Genomic DNA, 26,606 nt, shown 5'->3' with positions numbered 1-26,606 from the left:
TGCTGCTCTCTGACTTACAGCCAAAAGCCTTGGGTCAGCTTGGAGCAGGATGTAGCAGTTAGAATTCTGCTGGTGAGCTGTATGATGGGAGGGGGAGGAATGATGTCTCAGGAGGAGATTAAGTCATACAGTGGGCACCATGAATGCTCCTGAGGGTATGAGGGAGCAGAGAAATCAGCTCTCTGGAGGGTCTTCATGATGGGGATCAGCAGCCTGAGCTGCATGTAATAAAAGGGAAAAAACCCCTCCACCTTAATGAAGTGATTCAGTCCTGGAGTGAATTCCTCTTGCAGCTGTTGATGGCTGTTCCAGCTGGCTGCACAGGTTCATAAAGCAGCTTTCCATGGTTTGTGTTTCAACAATGTGCTTTTGTACCAACTGATTGTGCCTCGGTGGCCCATGAAGGAGGAGTAGTACCTTTCCCTCACATTACCTTTTCTCCTGCAAAAAGGGAGCTGCTGGGTTTTGAAGGTGGGTTTGCCTGTGGCATGACTTGCTCTTTTGAAAAACTCAGGGTTTTTATCACTGTTAAAAAGGGGAGGTTGTCTATGCGTGGGGCTTTTCTAAATAACCTTGAAGCCTGTTTTCTGTCAGTGATATTTATGTGGCATTTTTAATGGTCTGGCTTCTCTTAGGGAGGTAGTAGGGAGTGGTAGCTCCAGGGGAATATTGTTCACTTTCTTGTCTTCAGGTTTTTATGTGAGCAAAAATGATTGTGGCACTGCCCTGGCACAGGGCCCACATCAGAGGCAGAGGGGTGGTCAGTGACTTTGGGCATAGACTGACTGAAAATGGGCAGAAGCTCCACAGGCTCCACTTCTATCACCTAGGACCTGCCTTCCAAGGTTACACGAAGACAAGTCTGATATTTATTGTCTCTGGAGCTGAGAACTTTCAAAATGCACTTCTGAACACCTTATTGAATTAGTGATAGAAACAAATCATTATCCAATTAATAATTAGCAGAATGCTTTTCAACCATAATGGAGAAGAGCAATTTACAGAAGCATGAAGAATTGCTAAGCCCTGAGAAATTATTCATGACAGTGTTTTTTTGAAGCAGCTCAGTTTGTCTTGCTCACCATTAGTATCAGGTGACCTTTTAACATTTGCTGGCTGGCCATGATTATGGCTAATTAATCCATTGTTTTATATATTGAATGCCAATCAATGTGCTATCTGGGCACTGTTCTTGCTTTATGAGGTGGGGATAAGCAGCTTCCTCTTTTACTCCTTTCAGACTTCTCTTTGTTTCTTGCTCTTTTCCTTCTGCAGGACGGTGCTTTTCCTTCCTTTCCCTTGAACCAGAACAGAAGTGAGAAGTTGTAAGACTTAGACCTCAGTTCTTTGATGGGTCCTTTTGAAGAACTGCAGAATGTAGAAAGAGAGATTTAGGGATGTAAATTGGTCCTCAAGAGTAGGAGCAAATTTGTCCCAGGTTTGATAATGTCCCGAGTTCATGGTGTAGGACAATAAAAATGGTATAGAACAGAATAGCTTAGTTTGTAGCTTTTCTGGAGGGCAAGCTCTGGGCTTGTGCCTTCTTGCTGCAGTGATTTTCATTTTCCCTGACTGAAACCTTGTGAACTTAGACTTGAGTAAGGTTTATTTCACTTGGTCAGTGTGACCTATTATGTGAGAGTATCAAAGTTGTCAAGTGAATGTACAATTCACTTGAGTCTGGTGTAGAAATAAACTGCTCAGAAGGGTTCTGGTTCTGGGGCCCTTCTCTGATGCTGACTTTTTGGGGTGATTCTGCATTTGCAGCTTGGAGGGTGAGGGGGGAACCTAAACAAAAACCCAGTTCAGTCTGTGCATCTGTGTTTCCTATGAGTTTAGACTCTAACTGTCCTAAGCCTATTATCTGCAAATATATTAACCCTTTAAGCATACCTTCCCAACTGGAAATGGACATTTTCTCCCCATTGGTGTAGTTACTGCAAGCAGAGTATCCCAAGGTCCAGACAGAGTCAAGACAGAAGCATTCCAGCTGCTCCTTTTTGGAAATGCTGTATCTACCTGCCTGAGATCTACAGTTTGTTCTGTACCAGGGCCTGAAGCCCGGGCTGGAGGGAGACACCTCTGCCCTGACCCACCAGAGCTGAGCAAGCCTGGTGGCAACACTTTGGGTCAGCTGTAGTGGACATGCTGATCACCACTGACTGATTTACCCATCTTCACTGCCATTTAATTGTGTGTTAGCTTGTGGTCATTAGGTATGACAAGCTTAAAAATACCAATCACAGGCTTTTCTGAATTTTATTCCTTTCTATACCAAATCTTTTCTCCTGGAAAAAAAGTACCCTTTTTTTTTTTTTTTCATAGCTGGATTTTTAGATAAACTGCTCTATTTTGGTGGTGTCACCTTTTTCCTTGATCACCCATTCAATAAGCTTGAGAAATGAGTGATCTGCATTTTCCAGTTGAGCTAGTGATTTTCTCCCAAGTTTGGTTCACCCTTGTTTTTCTTCCTTTAGTTTGGAAATGCACCTATGAAATCATGGATAGAGGTAACTACCTCTAAATACATTACAAAAATATAATTGGTAGTTTGCCTCCATTTCGCTTCCCATCAGAAGGCTTCTTATATTGAGTTGAGCTCACTGCTAGTCCAGAGGGTCTTCATTTTCTAACTGTGTCTGGAGCATCCTCCTTGGCCATGAAATTGTCCTTTTAATTGCAGTTCATCCGCTTCTCAATCTGTCATCTGAGCTGCTCATACTATTTTTGAATTTCCATCTCCTTTGTTTTGAACGATTTCCTGTCGTCCCTTTGCTTCTCTCTCTTGTGTGCGATGCCAACAGGGTTTTTTTAATCTTAGAGGAACACAGGGTGCCTCATCTGTTCCAAATCAAAGCTGGAGATTTCTGTGCACTTGCATGGAGGTTCTGCTTTTGATCCGATGAGCAATTTATGGAAAGCAGAAGTTTATGAACAGTGCTTATCCTATTCAAATTCTACTGTGCTCACAACAACGGGAACGTGGAAGAAAAAGGCACCACAGACAAATAGATCCTGGTTTTAAATCACAGAGTGCTTAGCTGTGACCTGCACTCACCTTAAAAAGCTTTAATTATCTCTGAATTTATGGAGGGCACAGCAGGGATGCTCAGACACCTCCTTACTCTCAAGAGTGCAGTGTCTCCTTCTGTGAGCTCCCGCTTCTGGTGGACAAACCCATCCTAAAATGAAAATGCTGGGATTGACTCCCCCCGTTCTAGGAGAAAATGAGCTGTTTTCAGGTGGTTTTTAATCCCTAGATTTTAATAAGCATTCTGCAGTTTTTTATTTGCATAGCTCAAAAGCCATTAGCAGAGCCTAATAGGTTAAAGGAATATGAGTCAGATCTGTCCTGATCTGAAAGCAAACTTGCTGCTCCTACAAGGTTTTGGGGGAAAAATGAAAAAAAAGGTTGAAAATGCAACATTGAATAGGTACTTGTTTAATTTTGGAAGTGTATCAGTTTTGGTAATTACTGTGGTATACATTTTTGCACATCTAGTAAATTTTATTTTGAAGAGTGAAATTGTAGAAATCCCTGATTTTGAAAACCTTCAGAAATAGGAACTTTTCTGAACAGACATATCTTTGTGTTTTTGAAAATATTCCAAAGTTTAATTTTGTTCTTAGTCTGAGTGACTTTCTATATTGAAATTTCACTTTTTAGTACAACCTGTTGATTTCAGAACCCAGCTAGGCTTTCTGTAATCACTTCCCAAAGATAACAAAGACATCCCTGTGTTATCAACACTGCAGCACAAATCCAAAACACAGCCCCATACCAGAAACTGTGAAGAAAATTAACTCTACCCCAGCCAAAACCAGCACAGTCTCTCTCTGTGGCCTTTTTATTACACGGCTGGATTTTATTAATGACTGTATTGCTACTGGAAAGCTTTTCAAAGACTGCTTGAGGAGGAAGCTTCAGCTAAAAATTGACCTTATTTTCTGTCTATCCCATCCCCTGATATGGGAATTAAGGCTGGATCACAGGACTGTCCTGCCCTCGAGTACCCACTTCAGGACTCTTTGAAGCCACTGCCACCTTTGACTGTTTTCAGCTAAATAACTTCTAAATTTAGCTCCGAAATCCTGGCTGGGTTCTGCTCTGGACTCTCTCTGACATTCCTACATGTCTCCTTGGGTGTGTGGTGACGCTTTTAATTACAGCTGTGGCTGCCAGGGGAGCTGTAACACAGACACAGAGCCTGGGAAGGACCTGGCCTCCACTTCTTGTTTGACTACAGGATTTTTACATATTGCTCCCAAAACAGTGCTCAAAGAATGATGATTTATTCCTTATCTTTTCCTTTGCTTTTTCTATTTTTTTTCTTTTTCAAAATCTGTTCACCATGAGAAAATTTGGCCACGGCTCTTCTTTTATGGATGTTAAAAGACTTATCAAATGAAATTGGATCACAGGACAACTGTTCAGACATTGAGTTCTCTGTGTTTTTCTGGCAACAGAATCAAAGAAAAACAGCCATCAAAAAGTTATTTCTGAATGGGTCAAACTGGCTATCAAAGAAGCTTATTTAAGGCAAGGTGAGACTTCCCCTGAGGCGTTAGTACACAGAAATGCACATTCTTCTAGGTCTTTATCTTCTTAGAGAAAGGAAGCATGCATCTTAAGAAAAAATATTTAGAGACTTGGCTTTTGGAGCAGCATCTTCTGTAAGTGCTGCATTTAGTCAGAGTGATGTCTGTTGTTACTCCTTGGCTCTAAATACACATCTTTATTGCTTATCTTCTTGCCCAAATTTCTTTTATGCTTTTTGCTGCATTCCATAAAATGACCCCTTTGAAGAGGTGGCAGTGCCAGACTTTATGAAGGAATGGCTTTTTACTGCCCTCAAAGAGACTTTTCTCATGTTTGACATTCACCATCAGCTGCCTCTTGCTGGACCACCTCTGCCCACCCTTGCTCGTGTCCATCACTTTTGTTTCTATTATTGGGCTCAGTTAGGGTATTTTTTGTTTTGTTGTTTTTTACAGATTGATTAAAACTCTTCCATGGGACTTGGGAATGTTTTTAGTGTAGAAATTGTAACTCAGTGTAGAAATAGTCTATGGGAGCTTTAGGAGAGCTGTGATAGCAGGTTAATGCACTGGGCGATCTCCTGCCCTGATTTCTGCAGCAGGCTGTGGAAAAAGAATTTCCTTGAAATGTGGCCCGTCTCTTCAGCCTTAATAACACATTTGTCACAAATACAGCCTGTTATGAGGCAAGGCTCTAATAAAATGTTACCATACACAGATAGACTTAGAATTAACATTTTTCTCTCCCTACATGTCATTCCATTTAATATGCTATATTGGAAGTGTGAAGAAATATTTAGCCTAGTCCTATTCATGAATTAAATATTCTAGTCCTAAGACCTCTGTACTTCTACTGCTCTTGGAGAGCTTCATGATCCCTCTGGGATGTGTGGCTGCACTGGGAAGTGATGTGGGAGTTCATAGGATTCCTCTCATGTCTTATGTGGGAGTTTTTGCAGCATTTTTAAACCTTTTTGCCTTTTATACAACTCTGATGAGCAGGACTTTCAGGCAAATAAATGGATGACAATTTTTGAGTGGAGAGTGACAATTCCATATCTTTACCACTGCTGGGGAGCCCTGTGCAGCTGGACGTAGTAGGTACTGTGGTGGAGTTCAGTGGGCATTAAAGGGTTTAATGTCTGACACATTCTGAAGATTTTCAGAAGCAACTTAATTAAAATTAAACCTAAACTTCAGCTCAGTCTGTTCTGAGGATTATCCTTGTGATACTGATGAGTAGTAGAGAATTTATCCTACCTTAGTCTGTTTCTGGGCCTGAAATACACTTTAATAGCTCTCTGTCCTCCAAGGTTTGCAAATGAGGATGGTGTAAATTAAATTACTGGGAGACTGGTTTGCAAATCTTCAAATATCCCTCAGTGCAGACAGATTTTCCCACTGTGACATCTTGGCTCTCATTTGTATTTGGTTAACATGGGGGAGTGACCGCTAACAATAGTGTGGTTTAACAGGATTGCATTGCCTTCTGCTTCTGAATTCACTGAAGTCCTCCAGCACAGGAGATTGAACTACACAACCAGGGAGCTCAAAGTCACACTGCAAAATGGAAACAAAAGTCTATCAGAAATTCAGTACATCAATACTCTGTGCTGGGGCCTGCTAGTGTGACAAAAACGTCCTGTTTCCCTCTCAAGGTTTTCCATCATATAAATGAGTCACTGCTCTCCCCGTGCCTGAGCTGTGGAGAACCAGGACTGTTCCCTTCTGCAAAATCGTGGTTTTGTCAGATGTTTTTTATAGTACAGCTTTATTCAAGGAGGTCAGATGCTTCTGCAGCAAGGTGACCTCTAACAGGGGGAGTGAAACTCCTTATGCAAGCAGATGGGGCCTGGCAGCAGCTACGTGGATTTTGGGAATGCATTCATGGATCTTCCTGGTGCTGGTAATGGTTAGTGTCATCCTTAAAACAGCACCTGTATAATTAAAGTGTGCAGTTGGGCTTCTCATTTAGTGTGGATGGGAGAAAGGATCGAGGCAGAGTATTGATTTTAATGTATTGATTTGGGGGGTCACTGTGTCATTCGCCTCCTATGGCAGGGAGGGGTCCCTGTGTCATTCACCTCCTGTGACACTGGGGAGGGGGCTGTGGAGGTCACAGCTGGCTCACAACCTTCCCCTACCTTTCCAGTGCCTGTGTGACCTGCTCATGAGCAGAGGCCCTTGAATTTGTAAATTAAAGAACTAGGAATGTACATTTAAAGAAAAAGAACATTTTCATGCTGCTGTGAGCCCTCTTGATAATATTAATTGCACACTGATCTAATTAGTGTTCCTGTCTTCTGCAGAGTCATCTGCTGGTTTATTTTGTCTGAAATAAAAGCAATATTGTAATGCAGAATACATGCTAACTATCAGGATGCAGGGAGATGCATCTCCGTGTCCCATTCTATCAAATGAAACCCATAACATTGTTGTCCAAGGCAAGTTGTCTAAATGAGGCTTGTCTGTGTCTGGGGGTCACAGCTTGGCAGCAGAAATGAGGTGCCATATTGTGTTGACAGTGGCCAATGTCATGGCTTCAGAAACTGGCAGAAAGATGCTCTCCATGGAGGGCTTCAAAGTCTGAAATTGAGTTTCTTAGTGTGCTCCAGCAGAGCCTGAAACCATTGACCTTCAAGACATATATGATTTACTGAGGGGGGTAGATACTTGCAGTGGCATTTGGTGGCAGCTTTCTCCCAGTGATGGACCCTTGGCTCTGGAAGATTCTTCCTGCCAGGTCCAAATTGCCCAAGTCTGTATTGATCTTCAGAGCACTCTGCAGTGCACATCTATTTTCAGAGGTGCTGTGCCATCAGGCCTCTGAGAGAAGTCAGGTGTAGGAGAAAAGGGAATTTGATGGTCTGTGGACAGTTTAATTGTGTTCAGCCTTTAAAAAAAGTCTTGTTTTCTTGTATAAATATCATAATAATAATAAAAATAAACACAATTTTGGGTTTGTTTTTAAAACATGCTCATACTATTAACTGAGTAGCCTGAAAAAAAATTTATAGTAAACAATCCATAATAAAATACAGTGGGCTGAGTCTTTTTCCTGATGTATAGAGGATTCCAACACTGCTAAGGGAAAAAAAAAAGCTACTCTGTTTTATTTGAAGAAAACAGATGATTTTCCCAGTGGCAGAGTGATGAGCAAAGTATACAGAAAAACACAGCTGAGCTACTCCCCTAACTGCTATTGATCCCAGTGGATGGTTTTTTATTTGAGTAAGGACTTTGTTAAGATGTCAGGGCTCCCAGGCAGCCAGGCCAGCCCTTCACCATGGGAGGGCAGCCCTGGGAAAAGGGAGCATCATTCCCACAGTTGGTTTTGGAGCCTGGACAGACTTGTGCAGTGGATTTCTGCCCTCCTGCATCACGTGTTCCCTGTGAGATGAATGTACACTGTGCAGTCCTATTTATTTGCTCTATTTATTTGCACTCAGAAGGCAGCAGACGAGGCTCCTTCTCCGGAAGAGTTCTCAGCTTGTTCTGCAATCTGTTACAAGGAAAAGTGCTAATTAATGGAGATTTCCTTATTGAGTTAAAAGATTAAATATATCAACTACCAGGGCTTGTATCTAATGTCAGTGTATGCTTGGAAGTTCTTTAAGGAAGAAAACTGTAATGCAGAATCAAAAGAAATTAGAAATCATAATGCAAAGTCAGCATCAACCCAACTGCCTCCTCGGGATTTATAGAGTCTGTGAAATTGAGCAATAAAACCAACCTTTGGATGAATTTCAATAACAATAATGTTGAGTTAAACTTACCAGCCTTCTTTACAAGTCCTCTCTGGTCTATTTAGAATCTCTAATCAGTCTGCTAGGAGATAACGTGAGCATGTGCATCTTTTGTGGAGTAAGTGGGAATAAATTAGCTAAGGGTCCATTATTTGAGCCTTGCAAAATATTTGATGTGGAAGTTATTTTTGCTGGGTTTTTTGGCTGTGCATTTACTGAATGTAAATTAGATTATCTCCTAAATTTCTCAGCAAACTAATAATGTGTAAAATCTCTCAAATCCTTGTGTACTGTAAAAAAAAAGAAGATTAAACATTTGTTCTCTGGCAAGATTAAATCCTTTTCAGCTGCAACTCAAGTTTTTAGCAACTTAAGTCTCCCAGACTTACTATGTTTAGTTCCCTTCAGTTAATAATTTTCTGCCTTGAAGCAGGATTTAGGTTTTGAGCGGGGGTTATTTGGGACGAGGTGCTCCTCTTGCAGCTCACAAGCTTCTGGAGCTTTGTTTGTGCCATGTGGCCCATGGCCAGTGGCTGCCTTATTCTTGGCATGCTGGGAAAGCCTCAGCCACAGAACTATGATCAGCTGGTGGAGTTAAGTCTCTGAGCTGCAGTCTGTACTCCATGCTGAGTTTTAACCTGAGGTAAAGCAAGAGGTTTGCCTTGCAGGAAATCCCAGAGCTTCAGCTCAGCAGAATTTGGCCCACCAGATGCTGTGGTCCACCAGGTCTCCTTTGTAAAGTCTTTAGCTATTGCATTTTTAGCACTGCTTGGATTTACTGGTGTTATTTTGTGATATTTCACAGTCAGTAATCAAGTGAATGTGAATATTAATTGCAAAATGAATCAATTTTTTTTCCCCCTCTACCTTTGGTGTGTGTAATTAGAAACATTTCTCCTGTGTCACTGTCCACTCTGCTGCTCCCTAGTTTGTTAAAGGGTGATCTCTCCTGTCCCACAGACTCCAAGGGAAATTAGCAGTGTTATTACCAGTGGCAGCTGTGGTGATGCACAGAATTGTCCCTCTCACAGTAATGACCTTGAGTTTTATGAAGCACCTCAAGGTTTACTAACAAGGGTAGAACTGCTAGAAGTTTGTTAATTGAAACCATGAAATATGTTAGAGAGGATACAAATGAGTTTAAAGCCAATTCAATTAGAGGTGCATCTGTTTCCAAAGCTGCTGGAGAAATGTTTATTTTCACATCACTTTTAAGCCAGCCTCTTGGAATGCTGCTGGCACTGTTGTTTAACGCTGTGTGCAGACCTTGCACCCACAGCAAATTTATCTTTTGGAAGTGCAACAGTCAGGTGGAAGTGTCCCTGATGCTTGCTTGTAAAACCACTGATGTCCTTCTTCTCCCAGCACAGCCCCCTGTGGCATCACTGACATCCCCCAGCCCATCACCCAGCTGCCTCCTCTTGCCTTGGCTCTGCTGGGTGGCACAACAAAAATGGGACAATAGGAGTTTCTGCACCATGTATTTGTGCCTCTCTGACACTGGCACAGGGTGCGCAGAGGAGCTGTGGATGCCCCATCCCTGGAAGTGTCCAAGGCCAGGTTGGACAGAGCTTGGAGCAACCTGGGACAATGGGAATTGTTCCTGCCCATGGCAGCAGGGTAGAACGAGATGAACTTTGAGGTCCCTTCCAACCAACAGCTTCTGTGAGTCCATGACAGCCACCAGAGCATGGTCCTCACTTTATCCACCTGCTGTGGCTTTGTCTCTGGGCTGCACAGGAGAATTGAGGTAAGTCAGGACTGCTATGTTGTGTGTCTGAGCCTTCCCAGGACATCCTGTGTGATCTGTGGGTGCTTTGTTTGTTAGAGACACTTTAGAGACTCCATTTGTGGCTTGTTGAGCAACAAGCACACTGTTCTTAATGAATAAATCATAGTAAAATGAGCTGTGCAGTCTAGATAAATGCATTTGCTCATCCCGCTAGGTTGACAGTGTCTCAGTAGAAAAACAATAGCACTTAAATGTAGAAAAGGCTTATTTGGTCATCCAGACCAATTTTCCCTGCCAACTCCCAGTAGCATGTTTCAAAGTGCCCACTTAAATAACCTGGAGTTCTTGTCATTACCTCCTGTGACATCTGTGTGTGCAGCTCCAGCTCTGTGGCATTCAGGAGCCTGCTGATGGCCCCAGTAGGACAGAGGTTCTCATCTGCTCTGTCTGAATCAAATGAGCTTTATTTTAACAGTGTTTGAGATTTTGAGGAATAATAATAGTAATAATAATTTTTAAAAGGAGGTTAGAGGAAGCTTCAAGAAATAATCTAAGAATACGTGGAAAAGCAGGCTGAACATGGCTGAAAAGCAGAGAACATCTTTTTCTGTGGAAACAATTGTTTGGTACCAGGTTTTACAGAGGGGAGAAAAATGAAGGATGTGATGGATGAGTGGGAAATTTAAGGATGACACTGACAAAACCAGCTGTGTAAACTCAGCCTTGAGTTGATCTCCCAAGCTGAGCAACAGTAACTCAGAAATGTTATTTACTTTATTCATATTTTGTTATGGTAAGGTTATTTCTCTGGATAGTGGCTTGAATGTAGAGTTCCTTATTAATGGATTGTTTTAATAGCACATTGGCCTTGGGGCTTTTGTTTGTTTAGTATTGTGCATCATGCCAAAGCTACAAGTTTTCTAGGCATGCCAAAACTAGGATTATTGTGGGTCTTTTTAGTCCCCTGACAACAGCAAATTATTGCTTGGCTCCTGCAGAAAAAAGAATATCCTGGTCTCACAGGCAATGGATGAGCTGAGTACAATGTTATTTACTACTCATCATAAAAAGATAGCCATAAAGGCATTCTCTGTCTGAGCAGGGAGGGCACATCACAGGAACATTTTTGGAGGAAAATTTTGGTTGAATGAAATCTTTGCTCTATGAATAAATACCTTAGTGTAGGATTAACCCTTAGTGGTTGATAGAAGAGTGATGGAAGTCTGTGAGGAGAGCTTGAATGGGATATCTTTGGAAATTTCTGTGGTTCACTGAGGGAGAACTCACAGCATTTCCTGGGGATGGAATACAACAGGTTCTTCGGTCTTTATAGAACAGTCTGTGTTGGAAGGGACCTTTTAAAGGTCATCATGTGAACCCAGTGAGCTCCACCAGGTTGCTTCAAGCCCCATCCAACCTGGCCTTGAAGACTTCCAGGGATGGGGCATCCACAGGTTCTCTGGGCAACCTGTGCCAGTATTCTGCCATGTTCATTGAAAAATTTTCTTTCTTGTATATAAGAAAGATGTTTATTATAACTTGTTCTTCATCTTATTTTTATAGTCTCTTTTTTTTGTGTCTTATATTTCTTTTTATTATAGATCTTGAGCTGCCTTAAGACTTAGCCCGTTTTACCTTCTCTGATAAGTTGATAACCCCTCTGACTAATCCTACTTTGAAACAAGGCACTTTCTTTGTTTCTGTTGAGAGTTAATTACCCAGGCTGTCACACAGCCCAAGGAAAGATGATATTTCATACGGTGGTGGAACAGAACTCTTTAGAGAACTGCCTAAGAAATGCTTCTCATAAATCTATCATGAGAAAACTTCTTTTACTTATCATAATGTATTATGAATTGCTTTGAGTGGCAACCTAAGCAGGTGGAACAGAATATCAGTGGAATATTTGAGAGTTTTATTTGGGGGAAAAATGTAAGTCTGTTTTGGCAATATTTGTATATGTGTGTGCATGGATGTCATCTCATTGAGATGAGCATACACAGCATACAAAGTTGAAATATTTCAAACATTCCAATATCACTGGAATGGATTCAGTCAGTAATAATTAAGATACCCAATTCCAGTGGCTTTGGAGCTGCAAATGAAGAGGCACCACAGCAGAGAGAGATCAGAGGCAGCAAAGACACCCAGAGCACTCTGAATGGGCACAGATCTGCAGCACTGGGGAAGAGTTACAGCGTGAGTTACGGGGGCAAATGATTGCAGCTGTCAGGCTGCAGGGTGGCTGCTGTAAAGAAACAGGAGCAGCACCATCACAGGGAATCAGGAGAGGAGAAATAGAGCAGCACTGAGCTGAAGGAGCTGTTGCTGCTGCCGCCGTTTTTTAAGGCACTGTTTACAAAAGCAACATCAGTATTTCTTGTACCTCTAGAAGGAAGATATTTTCCAGTGGATGGATGCCTAAATAAGCCTGAAACCTTTCTTGATACTGACTTCAATGTGAAGAGCAGGAGGGAGGCAGCGAATTGCTGTCGTGGGTTCATGCCCAGGCTGTAACACAGTTACAGTTACAGTTCTGGTTCAGAGTGAGCAGCAGGCTTGGGCATGGATCAGCCAGTAAATCCAGTTCTGAACCAGAATAATCTCTGTGCCTCAGCCTTGGTGTTCATGGTTGTCTGGGGGTTTTGGACAGCAGCTGTTTCTGGTTTGAGTTTTGTTGTTTGGCTGTTTTTTCTCTCCGTGCTGCTGTGACTGTCACCTGGGTAGATGGGGGAAACCCTTCCTAAAAGAGTCAGGAAATGAGTTAATTTGGTATTCTGTAGGTGAGGAATCAAGAGGGAGTGTTCACATGATGAAAACCAAACAGAAATAAAGGGCATAAAAATGAGAAACAGAGCAGTGGTGGGGATGAAGTTCAGTTATTGCTATAACCATCATTGCCAGAGCTGTCAGAGGGATGAAGCTGCCTCTAATAGAGGCTGATCTGAGCAGCCACTGGCTTTCATGATCTAACATGAAATCTCTTTTTTGTTTAAATTAAAATAATACATACAGACATGACAAGCACATAATAGGAAGCGGGGGAGAATGAATGCAGCATGGTAAGTAGGAAGGTGCAGGAATTATTCCACACTGCCAACCCAGGACTGGTGCCACTAATTCCCTGGAGATCCCCAGGGCTTGGCCACCCTCTACTGCTGTTCTGCACACCAAGAGCTCCACAACCACTGCTGGGCTCTGCAGAGTCTCTCTTCTCATATGCCAGCTCCTAAAACAGCTGTGGGGTTGTGCCTTTTTGGAGGAACATGTTGGATTTTAATTCATGAGGTGCTGGTCCTGCAGATGTCTGGTGTTGTGATTTTAAAAGATGATGATCTTGTGAGGGCTTTCATGTCAAACCAGCTTAAGGTGAAAGTAAAGCTTTAAAATGCCATTTTTGAAACCCATAAAAAGCAAAGTATTTGGAAAGAGGTACAAAGAGAACTTGTGAGGTGTGGGAAGCAGGTTTCATCTGCTTTTCCCAAGAATAACTCCCATACTGTTCCAGCTGGCAGGCAGGTCCCTCACGCATCTGATGGGAGCTGCCAAGAGAAGAGCTCTGTTGCCTCCCCATCCTGTGGTTCTCTCTGCTGGGGAGAGAACCTGTGTCTGTCTCCTGCCTGTGCCAGCCCTGGAGATGGCCAGTGTAACGCAGAAGGAGTACACAACAAGACTGTACACTTAATTCTCCAGAATTTGTCATGGATGACCACAGTCTAATAAGGAAGGTAATTACCACATATTGGTGACCACCAGCTTCACAACAGGTACTTTTGCCAGCGTGTGTCCTTTACATCATTCCATTTTATCACTGCCTTCTTTGGACTAAACCAAGTAGAAGTTAATTTTAGTCACTGCTGTTCTTCACAAAATAATGCCAGAGCCTCACATTGGATGGTGTTATCAGTCTGCCAAATGCCTTCTCCTTAAGAAGCTCTTGTTTTGTGTTGGTTGCACAGGTCGCATCAGAGGATGGGAGCTGGCCAGTTGCAGTGATTAAAACCTGTCTTAAATCTTTGGTTTAGGTTACATTGAAGAGCCTTGCACGGTCCCGTGCCCGTTTGATTGCAGATTAAGCGATTGGTCCAGTTGGTCTCCTTGCAGCTCCTCCTGCGGACCGGGGGTGAGAGTCCGATCCAAGTGGCTCAAGGAGAAGCCCTACAATGGAGGTCGTCCCTGCCCCAAACTGGACCTCAAGAACCAGGTGAGCCACGTTCTGACAGCCAACAGAACTCTCTGTGCTGTGTTCTGAGTTGGGATCCAGAGTTCCTGTGCTGGTGAAGAAGGTAAAGATAGGAGTTATCTCTGGCACCGCACCTTGGGTCACCATTTGTAGGCAATCCTTGACCTTCTTGAGGACTGAGGGAGAAATGCTCACATATCAGCAGAATTTGACCTCAAGCACTATATTTCTTATATGAAGAAATTGTTATCTCCCAGAGCACAGGAAGCCCTGGAGTAATAATCCCACCTGGACAGTGTGTAGACATCAGAGAACTCAGATGTCATGGATATTTTCAAAACTTTTAAATTCTTTCTGAGACTCTGGTTGCTGTAGAAACGTTTGTTAAATAAAAATTGCTATTTTTAGCAACATTTCCCTTCAACACAGCACAGGTTCCCTTGAACATTAATTTCTGTATATTCAATATTGAAGTATCCCATCAGAGGAAAATAATCTTTAAATTACTACTCTTAAAGGAAGATCAGCTTCTATTTAAATGCTACTTAATGCTGTGTGCATTTCTGCAAAGTGCATAGTGATTTCCTACGTTTGCTGATTAATTCTCTAGCACTAATTAACACTGATGAAGTACTGTTTAGTCTTGTCTGCCCTATATTTCAGATTCAGCCATGAAAATTAATTAATAGGACAGAAACAGTCATGCTGAAGGAACTTCATATATATGTTATGAAGAATTTGAATATGTATATGTATAAAATATGTGATGTGTAGAAATACTTCAGTGGTACCATACAAAGATTCATTTGGTAGGTGCTAGAGATGGTGGATTCAGTTGTTTTTCTGCACGTCTATTGCTGCAGCAGTCATGTCCTGGAATGGAGCACCTCTTCCAGCTCCTGTGTATGAACTTGACTCATTTTCCTAACAGTTAATTTTATTTTCCTGTGAGAAACTTGGTAAATACTCCTTGGATTTTTTTTCCTTCTTCTTTTTCCTTATTTCTATTTGAAATTCATTGGAAGTAGGCTAACAGAAGCAGCAGGGACTACAGAAATATAAAACTGCTATAAAGTGTATGTTGTCCATAGCTCAGTGCTTTCCTTAATAGATCAGACAGATCACCAGAGAGGCAAAGTGAAATCCCACAGTAAGTGATAAGGTAACAATAAGCTCCTTTGTAATGAAAAGATACTGGGGTTTGTTACCCACAGACACAGCAGACTCCTTCCATTAATAGCAAACTTATTGCCATCATGTGTTGCTTATTCCCACACACATTAGAGTTGCCAGTTTCAAAAGCCTTTCAGAGGATATTAAAGGAAAGAAATTGTTCAAACTTGGAAGTTATGTCTTTGCACAGTTTATTGGTGCACAGTGCTTGCAAAGTGCCAGGGCTGGTATTGATATAAATGTGGTTGGTGCTTTTTTCCTCTTTACCAGGAGCACATGTCACGATCTAAAACCCACTGAATTCATTAGAGGCTTTCTGTTGCAGGCTGTAGTACAAATAATGTAGAATATGTGTTCAGATTTGTTTGGTTAGGTTTGTGGCTTCTTGTTTTTCGAGGTGTTCTTTCAGTTAGCTGCTTTTTGGAGTTTTTGTTTCTTCCCTTGTGAGTTTCTTTTATGATAAAACAGATACTATTTCTAACTGATTTGGCACACAAATGGTTTATCTTCTTCCAATTCAGATTTAAAGGATTGAGTGCAAGTCTATGTATTTCAGAGCTTTTAGGGTAAGAAGAAATGGTTGTGCTAATAAGAAAAGTGTGTATATATGCACACAAATGCACATGTTTTGCCTGTGATTCTGTTCATTTCCTTCCTGAATGCTTCTCAATACTTTGTGAACTTCAGAAGGAGTTTTGCTCTGCATCCACTGGGCTTGGACTTCCAGCCCAGATTTAACACACTGAGGTCCCTGGGCACGTTGCAGGATGCACAAGTTGCCTACCCAGATGGTGAAGTAAATGAGCTGATGGCACTGCTGCTGAGCTAAGCTGGACACATACCATTAATCCACTGTCAGGCAGATTGTCTGCTGCTGTTCCCTCTGCTCTGGGCAGCTTTTAAATCCTAGAGCAAAGCTCTACAGATTCATTATATATAAAAATGTGGCATCCTAATTATTTTGTATAATCTGGATTAAATACCTGCAGTAAATGCTGGCTTTTGTGTGGTATCAGATAGGGGAAAATCATATAAGCTATGTCTATACTTTATATATATATAAAAACTATATGCAGTAAAGCAGTATAGCACCATTGTGCTGAGTTTTACTTGTGGCTGCTGTGTGGTGTTTTATGCATTTGATAAGATTTTACATAATTTAGAACAAATAATGAATTCCTCCAGGTGCTAGTAGATTTCACTTATGATTTCCATTTTATTTTCTCCAGTATCTTTAATAATTTTGGTTTTGATTACTGCTTCTGAAGTTGAGTCTTGCTATTACTTAATCAGTTGCTTTGGAGAACTCTCCATTTTTCCACTGTCTTATAATTAAATCCCTCAGTCATTTTGTGTCTTTTTCTTAAGCCAGATAATCTTTTCACCTCTTTTTGTGCAGGGTGCTGTCTAGGCTTTTTGGCAGACCCCCATATATCCTTTTCTTCAGTGCTTTTCAGATATTTGACATTAATCTAATTGTAGTGTTACTTGAAACATTCTTCTAGCAATTCTTTCTTACCATTTCCCACCATGTCTGGAGCTCTGCCAATAGGGATATTTAGTAAGGCTACTGCTTTGGACAGAGGGACAATTTGCATGAACAAAGAAATCTATTTTGTGAATGTAAGTAGTTACTTAAGTCACATAAACTGTGTTGTAAAAGACTGTCCCTCAAGAGTTTGTCCAGTCACTGTAGTGCAGCTTTCTTGTCTATTAAGGATAGAATATTTTAGGAGAAATTTGATTTTATACAGAAATAATGGCCTGTCCCATTACTGCATGATATTCTGTGGAGTTTGTGCTCCTTATTCCACAGAGAGTTTGAGTCTTCTGGAGTATCTTGAAGCCATTCTTTTGGATGTGTTCATCTGCCTGTAGAGCCTCTCAAGCAGCCCACACTTTTTGCAAGAGATGTGAGAAGTAAACTCAGAGTTAGGAGAATTAATTCAGCTTTTTTGTATTTATTGTTCTCATTGTAGGCAATGGACGAGGTTGAGCCCCTCAAGATTTTATTCCAAGCTATCTTCTAATAGAGGTGCCAAACATTTGCATGGGCTGAGTGCTCATGGTATTCTGATAAAATCACTTGATTTGATGTGGTCCCTTTGGCCTTAAACTCTGTCTGTGTTGCTGCCCTGTGAAATTAAAGGATAAATTACAATATTTGGGGGAAGAGATGACAGTATTTTAACACAGCTCCATGTAATATGCAGAATTACTTTTGCCTTTTACCTCTGTTTGCAAATGGTTGAAGAGCTGGCTAACTACATTTTGCTCCATCTTTTAAAGAAAATGGGCTTTGCATGTAGGGGCTGTGCAGCTCTTATCTGAGGATGTGATTGCTTCTGAACAGCCGATTGGATTAGGGGGTCAGCTGGCAGATGTTCTTGGCTGTGCTGTGCATGTTAAAAGAGGTGTAGCATTTACATTTTTCCATCCCTGCTCTTCTCTGAATGCACTTGCACAGCATGCAGTTGCTATTTAATATGTAGCTCTACATGATGAAAGGTTAAATATGAGTTAAGGGGGGTTTATTGCTTGAATATTCTTTTATAGGTTTTTAGGATTACTGTGAGAAAATGCATCTTATTTTCAAGACTCATGAATTCCAAGGATTATTTTTTTATTGATTGCTCTTATACATATTCTTGTCAAGGTTTTCCCTCCTTCTCCTTCCTCCCCCTCTCTCCCTTAGCCAATACTGCTAAAGGACAAATATCATAGCAAGTAGTTTATCCCCTCTATTTATACTGTATATATTTAAGCAAACGTTTTTAAAGGATTGGGAGTATTTGTAATGGCAGGCATAGCAGGAGAAAAATGTAGTGTATTTAGAATGTAAGCTTACTGCTTTCATTAAAATGAATATTTTATTCTTAATGACATTTTCTGGTGTTCACTGTAGAATATGAGAAATACAGACACTTTGCACATTAGAATTGCAAGTACTGCTCCTGAGATTGCATAGAGGAGTTTAAGGAAAGGCAAAAGGAGGGTGGTGGTGAGCTTACAGACCCGATATCATCTCAGGTGTAAAGATGCATGAATTTCTGGAATTTTTTCATACAAAGTAGCTGCTTTAAGTCCACTTGCACTTCAGAGAAAACAGTTATTTTCAACATTTTCAAAACTTTTAGACTCTTGTATTAAAACCTAAGTTTGAACTGAGCATCTTTCATTGCTCACCGAATTAGCTCCCATCTGCTCCCTGACTGGTGAGTCCCACATGTAACCTGCTCCTTCCAGCATTAGGAATTGGCCTTCAAGAATATAATTATTAATGTACGAACTATAAATAGCTCCTGGTCAAATCACTTCTTTTATAATATAGATTTCTAATTTTCAGCAAAGTCACTGAACTTTTTGGGGCACTCAGAAACTCTTCCTCTCATGGATTTCAGGTGCCAGTAGTTCATTCCTGAGCCTAGAGCTGTATCAGTCCATCAGCTGTGTCCGATCCCTTCCTGTGCCATGCAGGAAATCATCTGTCTTGCATTTTTATCTGGCTCTATCAGCACTCATTTGCTTCAAGTGCAACTTAACTTCTGGGAAAAACAAAATCCTTTCTTAATCTCTGTTTTACCTTCATAAGATCTGATTTCTTCCCATTCTGCCTTAAAGGAAGGAATTACAGCATAAAACATATCTGTCCTCTGATTCTAGTGCAATTTTACAGTATCATAAAAATGACAAGTTTTTTTGCCTGCTGCACTGATGTGGGAGAATTTTCAGTGTCAGAAAATAGCAAGAGCCTCCTGTTTCCCTTTACACTTTTCTTGCTGTGACTGGAAATTTTGGTACTAAACTGCAATTTAGTTTGTTAAATGAGCAGAAGTAGGAGCCAAATCTGAGCAGCCTGAGCAGTATCTCACCTGCCTGAAGTGACTTTCCATGTGGGTGGGTGTTGCGTCACTTCCTTGGGAAATCAAACCAGTTCCCATGGTCTCCTCCAGGAGAATAACCCTGTAGTGTCTGCTCTAATTCTCAGCATGTATTAATTTTGTATTCACCTTCAATAGCTATCCACACTTGATTTTCATTTCTCCTGCAGATTTTCTGTTGAGTAAAGAGTCATATAAACATATTTTCACAATTGCCACTCATAAAAACCTTTAGCTTCAGAAATTGAGCTGTTTAAAAAATTCCCTCAGAAGTATTTTTCCCTTGGCTTTTTTTTTTCCTAGATAGCTTCTTTAAACTTCTCTTTAATAAAAAAGCAGCTTGGTGTACGGTGTAATGCTGCTTTCTGTAATTGTGAGAGAACATTTGCACTTTGTGAAGTTAAATATGTTACAATGTCAATCTCCTTCCTGGCATTACGTTCAAATCCAAAAAATTAGAAGCCTTGTGCTAATTAATTAAACTACATTTTTGCTGCCTACTACAGCCCCTACCAATTTTTTAATGAGATATATACCAAAGCATGAATGTTTGGTTTAAATGAAATTTATGTCTTTGAATCTCTGGAAGTAGGAACGGAACATAATTATTTCTGATTCAAATAGAGTTCCTACATTTGTTGTTGAAAGGAATATTTATTGTTCAATGTGCTATCTTTTTGCAAAGTACAGGAAAAGACAGGAATTATACCTAAAGTGCTCCGTCCTTTTGATTTCTTGCAGAGGAGATGGAATTAAGTTGGAAATCAGCCATAGAAAGCTGGGTGGCCCAGTAAAGAAAGTATTAGCATTTCTCCTAAGGAACTGAAGTTCAATTGGTTTAGGCAATACTTTTTTTTTTTAAGGGAAGGAGTGTGGTTTGTGCTGAATCTCTTGTGGACAATATGTCATGTTGGAGGACCTGCAAACAGCGTGTGCCATAAATCAGTGTGACAGCATCTAACACTGAGACTGAACTTACTCTTGCTTGTCTTTGTCTTAGGAGCAGGAGAACAAGAAGGATTGATGCCTTGGTTATTCCGTGGCAGCAGTTTTAATCTTGGTTTGGGTTTTTTTTTTCTCCTTCCTCATTTTAGGAAGTTTTTTTATTTCTTTTCTACAAAGTTTTGCGATTTGTTCTCAGTTTTAGGTTTGCAATCATTAAGGAAGGGAAGATGCTGTATAACAGTTAAAGTGAGGACCTAGCTTCTGTTCTAATTAGAACAAACCCAAGAACATTCAGAATAAAAAATGTTGGTACATCTTCACCTTTTCATATGGTAAAAGATGTGAGAAACAGTTATTTGTCATCTTGCATTTTATCACACATGATTTAGTCTTCAGAGAGAGTCAATTACTTCAGAGAGTAAATTACACTTTTGGCAAGTTAAATGAAGATTTTGACATGTTTTCCTTTTCTTTGCTCTCTTTCATAACTCCTTTCAAAAATTAATTTCCAAAATATGATCTCGTTGATTGCAAAAAATAGTTTGCTATAATACAAGACACAAATGTGGAAACTTCTTTTGTAATAGATTCTATGCCAAGTCATGAAATTCATTACAGCAATTTATAGTTCTAAGAACCTGCCACATAAAAACTTCAAAACTTTTTGAAGTGTGAATGCAACAAGATGTTGAACAGGAGTGTGTTGAGCAGGAGGCAGCCTGGATCTGTCCAGTGTAGGGAGCTGCTGTGTAAATCTGAATCACGGAGCAGAGCGTCCAGCAGGAGCAGAGGTGGGGCTGAGTTGGTAAATGAGGTGCTGGTGTTGGCCCGATTTGGCATCTGTTACCATCAGAAACCAGTGTGAGGCTGTTGGTTGTTAATGAAGATTTTGGTCACTTCTTTCATTTTGTTAGTGGGCAGCAATGTCTTCAGATGGATTGAATTTTGTCATAAATATCTAGCAGATTCTGTGTGTCCTCAGTTTAAAGCTGACCCCATGCCAGTGGATGGCTTTATTCCTGGGAGGAACAGGAGTTTGTTAAACATGGTCTGACTCACCTGCATGCTGTGAATATATCCCGAGCATTCAGAGCAGAAAATTTCTATTTTTCTGACTCTCCTTTATGAATAAGAAAGAATAATAGGAAATGAAGTTACTGCTCAGAGAGGGAGAAGGGACATGAAGATGTATGCTGTGTGAATTCATCTGTCAGAGCTCCTGAGCAGCCAGGAACTCTCAGGAGCCTCTTGCATGATGGTCATTAAAATAACCTTGGTCTTGCCTCTTTTAAAGTATTTAATATTGTTCTGTCTCTGTTGCTCTGTCTAGAGCAGTTCTCATTGATTAATACTTAACAAGTGTTAATATTTTTTCTGCTGCAGACATTTCTTGTGGCCATTGCTCAGAAATTATAACCAAATGGTTTGTTGGGTTTGCTTTGTTTTATGCTCTGTAGCTGATTGATAGATTCAGAAATGGACTTCATTTTATTTTTATGTTGTTTAATTGGTTTCTTCCTCCAAGACAGCAGAATAAAAGTGCAGGTGACCTTCTGTCCTCCTCTTGATGTCCCCCCACATGCCTGGAAGGATTGTGCCGGGTTTGCCGTCAGCTAAATGTGAGCACTTGAACCGCAAGCTGAATACATGAATTTTGCATCTTCTTTAAGTGACAGCATCGAGATCATCAGCATTACCAGACTGCTGGCTGGAAAATAAACCACTCAGAGATTCCAGATTTCAAGGCCCAGTTACAGTTCTCTGAGTGGTTGTCAAATACAGCTCCTGTGGCGGGGCTCCTGTTTGCAAGGGCTCTTTAACCAAAGTCGAAATACACTTTAGTCACATTCAGGTGGCTTTTGGGGAGGAAGAGGAAAAATTTGAGACATCTCTGCTGTACAGCAGTCTGGGGCTCTCCCTGCCTCCTGAACTCCTTGTTTTAGCAGGGCTACCAGGAAGAGAGTTGTAAATACGAGTTTGCACAAATTCAGCTAATCCTTTATCATTATCTATAAATCATGACACATTTTTGAGTTATAAATAAGTGTGTTGCAGGCTATAGCCACCACTAGAAAAACCAAAGGTGAGCAGATTTTTATGTATGAATGAAATGCCAAAGGATAGATTCTTCTTCTCCAATAAGATGTATATTCTGTCCATTTGAATTTTATTTACTGCTTCTCACTGGAGGATTGCATAAATCAGCAGTCCTGTGCAGTTTGTTGTGATTTATTGCTTAATTAAAAGTTATGAAGGTTTTTAATCTGTCTATAATTTATATTATTTTTGAGTCAGCTGTTTCCCATATTGTAACAACCAAAAAACTTGCATCCTTTTATGAAGGGAGCATTTTGTGAGCCCTTGGATTCATTAATAGGTGTGGCCCATAGTGGTGCCAGATTGACTTTGGAGCTCAAACTCAGAGCCAAAGATAATTAAATATTAGTGCACTTAATAAGGTTTCTCCAGCATCAGTTACAGTTTGCTGGCAAATGTAGTCTACATGTTTTTTAGACTTACAGATTAATTTTAAAAGGGATGCAACTCATGTGTGATTTCACAATGCACAGATGTTAGCTACACATTAATAATTTAAAAAGCAGGCTTAAAATGGTTATGGAGATTTTAATGGAGGATTAATTTGGTTCTAGTGCTGGACCACATGTTGTTGTCAAAACAAAAGTTTTAGTGTTTTGTTTTAGTTTGGTTGTTGGGGGATTTTTTTTGTTGGTAGATTGCTGCTGTGTTTTTTCCGTAATTAAATTTAGAACCAGCATACAATTTAAAAACAGACTCTTTTTTTTCACTGTATGGATTTCTATTGAAGAATAAAAATGCTGTAAAAAATTCAGTTTTTGTAGTGATGGCAGGGTTGGCTGGCTTGAGAGAGAGCACTCATCTGCTTTAAACTTCAGTAGGTTTGTCTCCCTCTTTCTCAAATATCATTATTATTTGAAAAGATGCGCTAATTTCTCTAGCAAAGCTTTGTCCAATCCTGACATTATAGTTTTCAGTTAGAAGGTTTTGAGGTCAGCTTGGATTTCAGTATGGCTTGGGGTTTGGCAGGAATGAGGGCTCCCTTTAGCTGTGAGGCAGCTGCCCTCTGTTGGTTAGCTCAGCTTGGCTCTGCTTTCATTTCTGATCTGGGTGACTTCTGGTGGGATGGATGGGAAGAGCCTTCCCTGAGTCCCAGCTATCAATGCTGTTTGAGAGCAGGAGGCCCCCTCTCCTCCTCTGTGAGGTGTAACCAAATTCTCAACTGCTCTTAACCTTCTTTTAAGTTTTTTCCTACATAATTTCATGTGTAATTACAGTGGTGTCACTGAATGGGCTTTGTTGTTTCTTAAACAAAAAATTTGTTCCTCAATTTGTTTTTTTTTTAAACCCTTTTCTTTGAAATAATATTTTAGAATCATTAATAAAAACCATTAAAGTGATTTGCTATAAAATCAGGTAGAAAATGTTGTATATCACATTAGATAAAAACTGTAGGTATCTTTTGGGTAGTCAGGAAGATTTTTATCCAGACTATTCTTTAGCACTTTGAGAACTGGACAAATATAAGTTAGAATGAACTTTGGCCATTTGAAATGCCAAACCAAATAATATCTGTCAGCTTTGCTGGCCAGTCTCCATTCAAATTACAATATCTGTTAAGTTTAAATGTCTTTTATGCTCTTATAAGTTAGATTTAAATTATTACTTTGAATTTTAAATTATTACTTCACTAAGTAAAAGTGAGAATTTTTCCTTCTCTAAGTGATATTATGAGGTTCATAACTTTCTAATTAACTACCAGGCGTAAAGATATTTTGTTCTTGTCTGAGCAAAAAGAATAAGGTGGAAAAGGTTTAGCAGCCTCTTCTAAGCAAGACTTTGAAAAGGAATGAAGATCTAGTCATATGCTACTTTTGTAGTGTCTTATTGTATATCTATTTAACTGGTGAAAAAGTGTCTGTTGATGCTGTTATTCAGTGTTCTATTTAATACATGGAGCTCATGTTTTTCTTTCAGTATTAGAAGATCTTTGCTCCTCAGTCCGTGCTTCCAGGTCATGAAGCTGCAGTGGTTGGACAATCCTGAGAATTGTCCTGAGGTTGGACATTCCCTCAACTGGTTTTGATTTTACTGGGAATGCTTAGCGGTCACTACGTCCATCATATGGCTCTTTATCAATGTGCAGGTTTTCAACATTTCCTAAAATAAAGCCAGTCTGTTTCTTTAATTTCAATTCTGTGTACTCTGAAGTGGCCGTGTGGAACAGAGGTTTTTCTTTCTGCCACTTTGCAGCCAGCATTTCAGATTCTGGGGGCACCAATGGTTTTTTTTTTCATGTTGCTTTTCCCCAGTTTGTAGCTTGGTTGTGAAGTTGGGCAATAAATAAACAGATCTGTGATTGTTGGAACACAAACCAGTGAGTACTTTAGCAACTGGAGTAGCAAGATATTCACTAGAAAATCTATTGGAGAAATCAATTATGCTTTGAGTTTGTCTTGTTGAGAAAATAGAAGTGCTTGGTCCTTTCAAAGGAGATACTACTCCAGTGATCAGCAAGTGGGCAGACAAAACAGGTTTTGTGGAGAGTCTCACAGGTGAGTGAAACAGTGAGAAAAGATTAATTTTCTATTCTGCATGTTCCCAGAGCAACCATTGACAAAACAACAGGCTTTTTTGAGAGTGAGATGTGTAAGATTGTATCTTACAGTGCACAGAACATGCACAACTCATTGGGCCTGAGAAAGGAAAGTCATGATTAAACTCAGTTGGATTAAACATTTGCATATAAAAGAGGTTTTTCTTAATATTCATTTCAGGTCAGTGTTTGATAAATGACTCTCAGATTTTCATCAGCGTTCTCACGTCTTGGCTTTTGCATAATAAGAATCCTCACAGGAGTTGTATGCAAACAGCAACATTTCAGCCTAGTTACTTATCACACAGCAAATTCAAAGTACAAGTTGTATTTGGGTCATATCTGCATGCTAACCTCAGAAATTAATCCCAGCTAGAGTTAGAATAAATATCTTTTTAACCTTACTTCTGTGTTTTCACCCTGTCATAATAATGTAGCATATCAAGGTATCTGGGAACTTGGCAAGGGAAGGGAACACAGATGATTTCTGAAGTCCTTCTGATAACACTAAAATATTTATTTGTTTTGGAGTAAAACATTTATTCTAGGCATTTCTCTTAGTCTAGTGATGCTGATTCTATGAACCTGATTTCTCTGCACCTGAATGAAAATTAATTTGTGATTAAATCCCAAGACTGATCAGTGCCTGACAGGCATTGGTTTAAAACTGAGGATGAGACACTTTTCTTTTAATGACATTAGGGGAGTTACTTCCTCTGCATTCATAGCAGCATCAGGGAGCAGTTCTTCCCACAGCATCCTGTACCAAAAGGCTGTGTTTGAAAACCAACTGTGAGAAGTTTGGATGTGGATCCAGGCTCTGCATGGCTCATTTTCCACCTCCATTTGTACTCCCCATGTGTGCCCAAACCAGTGATCACCTCTTGGTGGGTGGTGGGACGTGTGCTGCAGCTGCTCCACGTGGAACACTGGGTGTGCTGGCACTTTGTGGCAGCTCCTCACTCCTGGAACATTCCCAGAAATCCCTGGCATTTGGTGTGCCAGCAGATGCAAACACCAGCTTTATGTCCTGTTTTCCACCCAGTGTGTTTCTAACTACTGTGCAGTTCCAACCAAATGTGTCCAGCCCAACTCTCATCATTTAATTAAATAAAGGCAAATTTCAATTAACTTTTAAGACACCTGGAATTGGCTCAGCATTTTTTTATAAAGCAGTATTAATTTAAACAATATTTCCCTTTTTCTGATCTATTCAGTGAAAGTGAGACCTTGGATCCAAGTTAGATGCAAAACCCTGAAACGTGGCCTCCCTATAGAATAGTCAGTCATTTAATGTACCAGGAATTTTCATGTTTTTGCTGGATTGTGATCCAATCTGCAGAATGGGCAACAGATGACATTTGATTTAAACAACCAAAAGATAATTTTTTTGGCATGAGCTAATGTTTATCAATGGAGTTAATAATGAAAGAAACAGTCAGTCTCCACATGCTTCCCTGAAATGTGTCCAATAGTATCTGGAACACTGTTGGGGTATCATTTAAATGGTGAAATGAGGAACATTTGTGTTTTTTAAAAAAGGGTTCATGTGTTACAAATGGGAAAAAACCAAATGTTTTCAGCATGTCTCAGAGTCACACAAATATGAGATGCTCTCAGGATTGTATTGCAAACATCCAAGGGAAAGGAGTATTCTTCCCAGAAATTGATTACAGCAGAGCCAGGTGAGGCCAGAAAAACCTGAGATAATGTAATTATATTTAAAGTAAAATAAAAGTATTGTCAGAGGTCTGTGCTTTCTGTTTCCTTAGTT

At 40.2% G+C, this 26,606-nt stretch overlaps 1 protein-coding gene across 1 annotated transcript in view; it reads left to right on the top strand.

The window, feature by feature from the left end:
- Nucleotides 1-26,606, top strand: part of THSD7B (thrombospondin type 1 domain containing 7B) — a 259,051-nt gene that overhangs the window by 168,344 nt on the left and 64,101 nt on the right. The window contains 1 exon segment of the mRNA XM_031057310.1: nucleotides 14,043-14,221. Coding sequence (XP_030913170.1) covers nucleotides 14,043-14,221 — 179 coding nt within the window.

Source organism: Geospiza fortis, unplaced genomic scaffold (assembly GCF_000277835.1).
Source record: "Geospiza fortis unplaced genomic scaffold, GeoFor_1.0 scaffold112, whole genome shotgun sequence".
Lineage (NCBI taxonomy): Eukaryota > Metazoa > Chordata > Aves > Passeriformes > Thraupidae > Geospiza > Geospiza fortis.
The sequence above is the reverse complement of the archived record's forward strand: the minus strand, read 5'-3'. Positions and strand labels throughout refer to the sequence as shown.